At 41.0% G+C, this 6,357-nt stretch overlaps 1 protein-coding gene across 1 annotated transcript; it reads left to right on the forward strand.

Annotated features, from left to right (window-relative positions):
- The first annotated feature begins 40 nt into the window (after nt 1-40).
- Nucleotides 41-5,792, forward strand: LOC125890681 (cyclin-G2-like). Its single transcript, XM_049579429.1, has 8 exons — nt 41-227; nt 792-915; nt 1,001-1,138; nt 1,657-1,907; nt 2,037-2,115; nt 2,212-2,310; nt 2,717-2,919; nt 5,125-5,792. Exons 2-8 carry the CDS (start codon nt 793-795, stop codon nt 5,234-5,236), a joined length of 1,005 nt encoding a protein of 334 aa, XP_049435386.1. The 5' UTR covers nt 41-227; nt 792; the 3' UTR covers nt 5,237-5,792.
- Nucleotides 5,793-6,357: the final 565 nt, after the last annotated feature.

Below are 6,357 nucleotides of genomic sequence, written 5' to 3' on the forward strand. Positions count from 1 at the left end.
GCAATGAAAGGGCGTTTCCAGTGGTGCATGATGGTCATTGTCGTTTATTAGCAAGGCAACTGTTTGTTTATTCAGGGCGGACCCTCTCTTTTCAGCAGGGTCCAAGGTTCTTGTTTTTAACATTTGCCGTCCATCGTTAATCATCAAAATGGAAACATGAAGATCTGAGAGGTGTAATTAAGTGTCAGCGTTGTTATAATCCTGTGAGGCGGCGGCCGTTGGGCAAGGTAAGACATCGGTTTGTTAATTTACGTTAGCAAGAAAGCTAAGTTAGCTAATATTGACAATATATGTGTTTGTGACGCCTTCAGCTTTTTAGCGTTTATTACTGACGTTGTTTTTTCTTTCCATGCTTATTACTTAATGACCCGAGTAAAGATAAAAGTCTTTATTCGTTCAACCTCCTCTGGAATGTGTAACAGTGACCCTGTTCAGACAATCTGGGTGACCTGGTTTCTCTTGTTGAGCAGACATTAACATTTAGCCCCTAGTAATGTCAACATTAGGTAGGATTGAGTGTTTAATTAGTTATGCCTGAGCATATTTATACATAGTATTCCCATTAGTCATCTTATAATATAGTTACAACTGTGTTAAAATTAAGTCATGCAGGAATCAGTAGTTTTGGGTGGTGGGGGAAATCTGGCAATGACACCTGACACCCAGTAGGTGTGGTTTAAGAGACAACATTTATAAGCCCTCCTGTCTTTACTCTGGAACATAGGGGAACAGTTGTTGTGGAGTTTTTCTTGCAGCACAATGCAGAACCATTGAAGTATGCTGTTTTCCAGGATGAGGGATCTTCAAGCCATTGACAGCTTGCTCCTGAAAGAGCTGAAGTCATGTCGTGCACAAGAGCACAACTTTCTTCCCAGAGAGGCTGGCCTGAAGCTGATGGAGTCGGCATCCACAGAGGTAACCCACTGACCCACTTTTACATTTTTGGCTGTCTGTGCAGGTTTAGGGGATTGCTTAAAATATATTCTAATCCCATATTCAGAATCACAGTGGAGTGTCTGCGAAATGCAGAAACACCAGAGTGGAGGAACTGTGGGGCCTGACCAGTTTCTTTGGCTACAGCACCCAGACGTTTGTTCAAGCTGTCAATTTGCTCGATAGATTCCTCACCATCATGAAGGTAGGAATTAAAAAAACTTTAAGTGTAATATATTGTTTCAAGTTACAATTTTGCGTATTTTTTGCATGTTCAACTTTGCGTATTTGCACGTTGCACACATTTGCTCTACTGAGAACTACTTCATATCCCCCTGACTAATATTTTTGCACATTCTGCACAAAATTGTACAGCTTTTTTATTCTGAAATGGCTATATTGTACATATTTTTTATGTTATAGTGTTTTTTGAAGTATCTGTCTGTATTTTTATTGTAACTTTTCAATCTATATTTATGTTCATGAGTGTTGCGGTACTTTGCCTTATTTTCATTCCCTCTTAATATGTTATGCGTACGTTTAATTTATGCACCAAATTTCCTTGTACGTGAAAACCTACTTCATTATAAACCTTATTCTGATTTCTGATTCAAGATCACGTTCCTGCCACCAGTAAGAAGAAAACGTGACCACAATGATTCTGTTTGACCTTGAATCATGGGATGTTGACTCACATTTAACACTGTTGTGTCATTGTGACAGGTGCAGCCCAAACACTTGCCCTGTATTGGAGTCTGCTGTCTTCACATTGCAGCCAAAATGGTTGAGGAAGAGAAAAATATCTCACCCACCCATGAACTCATTCGCATCAGCCAAAGCAAGTTCACCGTGTCAGACCTCTGTCGCATGGAGAAGATCGTTTCACAAAAGCTCAGCGTGCAGCCTGAAGCAGTGACAGCCTTAACGTTTCTACACCTCTACTACTCAGCCCTCACATCCCTGTCTGCTGGAAGGTAAACATTTGCTTACTCTTGTTGTTAATGCTAAGGCATTGCTCCACTTTGCATGGAGTTGGTCAAACAGTTTCTGCTGTATGAGCTTTGTACTGGCGGATCACATTAGGATTCCCTCTATATTTTAAGGGAGGAGATCCCAAGCATTGGGAGACTGGAAGCCCAGCTAAAAGCCTGCTTATGCCGGCTTGTTTTCTCTAAGGCAAAAGTAAGGATTGTTCTCAGGTGGCAATTTCACAGCATAGCAGCATTCTCGTTTACCCTCGGGACTTATTAATATGCTTTTTTTGTTTTTCTTCCACAGCCATCAGTGCTGGCACTGTCCCTCATTGCTCAGGAGTTTGAAGCCCACCAGTCCATCACCTTGTTGAAGATTGTACAGCAATTCCAAAGACACCTGAAGGTATGAAATCAGCAGGCCTGCAATAGCTGATTATTTTTGCAATTAAAGGATCATTGTGTAGGATTTAGTGGCATCACGAAGCAGAGGTCTCTTCCTCTCCAAATATATCATTATTGTTATATGTAATAATATTTTAGCACTGCATTGTGTGTTAAGACACAGTAAGCTACATTTAAATATCTTATGTGGCTTACATGCTAAGGTTTTTTACTTCTCCAGTTCCATCATTTCTTACATGTCTTTGCTTTGTGTTATAAACACTTGTGTTGCAATTTGTAAAATGTGACATGATGGTGTCACTGCCTGATCACGTGCAGTTATTGTATTCATGTGGAAAAACATTTGTTGATGACAGCATTTTTCAGTCTGCAGCCTCTCAGATGTTTCCTGTTTGTCTTCTTCACAGATCGGCGACAGTGAGCTCCTTCACTGGAAGGAACTTGTGGCCAAATGCATGACTGAATACTGCTCAAGTGAATGTAACAAACCAGACAACAAAAAGCTTGTTTGGATCATTTCCAGAAGAACTGCACAGAATCTTCAGGCCAATCACTTCAGTGTGCCCGGCCTGCCAACTATTCCCGAGGGGAGCTGGGATGAGAGTGAGAGGTCAATAGTCCATCTTTGTATTTATTTCATGCTGCATTTTAAACTGTGCTGCAATGATGAGATATCGACAAAAAGGTTATTCCTGAATGCCAGCAGTGTAATTTTTAAGTCCTCAAATTCATGACTCAGAAAAATCACAGCTAATAATACTAATTATGTAAACAAGTTCAATTTGAGAGTTAAACTAGATCCATTCATGGTTTGACAGTCTTGGCAAGCTAAGCCATAATTTGCTGCAATTTAGTATGTCATTCTGGCCTTATTAGTGCCTTAGTTGAGCCCTGAACTAGGGCTGCAGCTAACAGTTTGTTTCTCATTGATTAATCTATCAATTATTCTTTTGATCAGCCTAATCTATCAAATGTCAGAAAGTAGTGCAGACTGTCCATCACAGTTTCAGGAAAAAAGAAAAGATGTCCAGTTAACAATAGCAAAAAGTAGAATTTCTCACGTATGAGAAGCTGGAACCAGTCAGTGTTTGATATTTGTGCTTAAAATATGACTAGCCGCGGCTCTGACTCCTAGGGGCAGCACTGGTAGCACCGTGCATTTATGCTGCAATACAAACCCCAGCAGTGTCTTGAGACTCTAGACATCTACACTGCGCTTGACACTGCATGTTTGGCATTTTTATCTGAGTGCTGAGAGTTGAAGTATATTTAAGTGTGGGGTAAAACGCTACACTTGTCACTGTCACTTTTTACCCAGCTGTCCAATCACAGTGGAGGCAAGGCGGCACACATACCACAAAGACCAGCCATCACATCTTACATGTACAAGCGCTGAACAACAACAATGGAGGATAAATATGTTAATACACTGTATAGATATTAATATACACCAAAAACCACTGACAAGTGAAGTGAATAACATTGATCATTTTGTTACACTGCAGTGTTATGCTGGGAAACTTTGGGTCCTGGCATACATGTGAATGGCACTTGACACACACTACCCACCCAAACACCGTTGCAGACCAAGTACACCCATTCATGGCAACGACACTCCCTGATGACAGTTGGCCCCTCAGCAGGACAATGTGCCATGCCACACCTAAAAAGATGCTCATGGCCTGAGACACATAAAAAAGATCTTGACTCTGAAGTATTGAAGCAGGGACACAGGACCTCTGGGAGTGTCCTGTGGTGTCTGGCACCAGAGCATTTGGGTGGATTCTTTTGAGTCCTGTGGGTTGTGAGGAGGGGTATTAGTAGGGCTGGGCGGTATGACAAAATGTTCATATCACGGTTTTAAGAAAAAATCATATCGGTTTCACGGTATTTCACGGTATTTTGCTCAGGTTCGGCCAACTTGACACGCTGCTGTGTTGTGCTATGGCCTATTCAAGTGCCGGAATTTGTTATTTACCTGACAACGCCTGAACGCAACATACGCTCCACTCCATTAGTGCTGTGCTTGGTTATAACTGTCTCGGACTCGGACTCTCGGACCCTACATGCTTTAGCCTTCCCTTCATCCTGAGCAATGACTCGACCTTGCACTGACATTTTACTTCCTGGAACATTCTGTATCAGAACAACCTGACGCAACAAATGTGTCTCAGCTGAAAAACGCTGCCCTCTAAAGCGCTTTCAAGTGCACCCAGCTGGACATTTCCTGAGGAGCGTCTTGAGATTTCAGCTGGGAAAAAAAGCTGTGGTGGAAATGAGGCCTAAGTTTTTCGTAAAATACTGCTTTCAATACGGCTCAATAACATCCTTTGATTAGACCCTCGCTGTAAGCCTTCTTTGTTTGAATGACCCGCCCTAGTCTCTGATCCACTAGTTCTTCTTGCTGCCTTCATTGGTTGGATTGGTTAGGTTTAGGCATGGTGAGAGTGAAGTGAGGTTGTTTAGGGTAAGAATGTTGGGGTAAGCCAGTCAGAGGCGGAGTAAATCAGAGAAGGGTGGATCATGACTTTGCTAGTACGGTAGAAAATGAACTCTTTGTAAATAGCTACATCTTTAAAACCCCACACTTCCTGTTTATAACACAGGCTTTTCTTAAAGTTTTTTTTTAAAAATTTGTCTCTAAGCCAAAGCAGGGAAATCACCAGGGCTATTTTCTTAGAGCTCACTAAACCCCTCCAGAACCACAGAAGACCCCATACAGCAGTTTTTGTCCGTTCACTCATTGATCAATCAGCTAATTGTTTCAGCTCTGCTCTGAATCACCGAGTATTAATGGCGTCCTCTTCTTCTGCAGCGAGGACTCCTGCGAAGACATGAGCTGTGGAGAAGACAGCCCCTGTGGTTCGCCAGGAAGTGACGGCGAAGGATCCTTCTTCCCGTCCACCTTTCTCAACCGCAAAAAGTGACGAGTCCTCATTGTGCAGTAGCAACAGATGTGTATTTTATCCTTGAACTGTATCTGATTTATGGTGGTCGCCATGTATCAAAGCAAACCTGCGTGTTTCACTTGTCACGCCACCGTAGGTACGACAAGAGACAGGTTTCAATCATTAAGTGCCTGTGTTAATTCAGTTTACTGTCCGATTCTTTAATGGTTCAAAAACATATCGTATAAATGCAAAATGGAAATTTGCACTATCTCGGCAGCTTGATAGTAACGCATCTGATTGTCTTTTTTCCAAGATGTTCTCTTTGTGTTTTTTGTGTCCGAGCTCGGCGCATTCCAGGAAAAGCAGTGAAACACAAGGGAGAACTCGTGTGTGTCAGTCATGAGGTACACTCACTGTTGAATACCAGCTCACACAATAGCACATACTCAGTCTTTTTTTAAACCTCTTTTTATACTCAATACCATACATATATACACACATTGTATGTTCTACGTGTGTACGCAATCCTAATGTGACATAGAGGACCTTGTAGTGTGAACATACGAGACCGTATTATGCATGGATACATTGAAACGTGATTATGAATGGATGTTTACCAAAATAAGCTTATTGTAAAGAAAATGTTAAAAAAAATGTACATAACATGTAAAAAAAAAAAGGAAAAAACTATGTTTTGTGAATGCCATATAATGTGTGTTGTGTTTGGATAAAATGTGGAGTATTTTGGAAGGTTCAGAAATAATTCTTCCAAATAAAAAATAAACAGATTTTTATCTACCACTTGTTTTTGTTTTTTGTTTCAGTTCACTTGCCTATATTGTGAATTGTCCACTTGGGGTGAACTGGGGCACTGCCTGAAGTTATTTTAGTGTTCACACTTATATTTAAAATGACAGAGCAGAGATAAATATGGGACAATGGGAGTAGTGTTATGATAACACATGTTTACCCATTGAGACCAGCCTGACACACTGACTGTAATTGTGGTTTAAAAGTTGTGAACTTAATCTCGAACCGCCACATACAGTTACTAAAACAACAAAGATGGTAGGATAAAACACATGCATAAATGACTGTAAATAATGTTATATCCTGCAGTAATTCCCTGTCACGAACTCAGGTTTTTACTTCCCTTA

This window comes from Epinephelus fuscoguttatus, linkage group LG6 (genome assembly GCF_011397635.1).
Source record: "Epinephelus fuscoguttatus linkage group LG6, E.fuscoguttatus.final_Chr_v1".
Lineage (NCBI taxonomy): Eukaryota > Metazoa > Chordata > Actinopteri > Perciformes > Serranidae > Epinephelus > Epinephelus fuscoguttatus.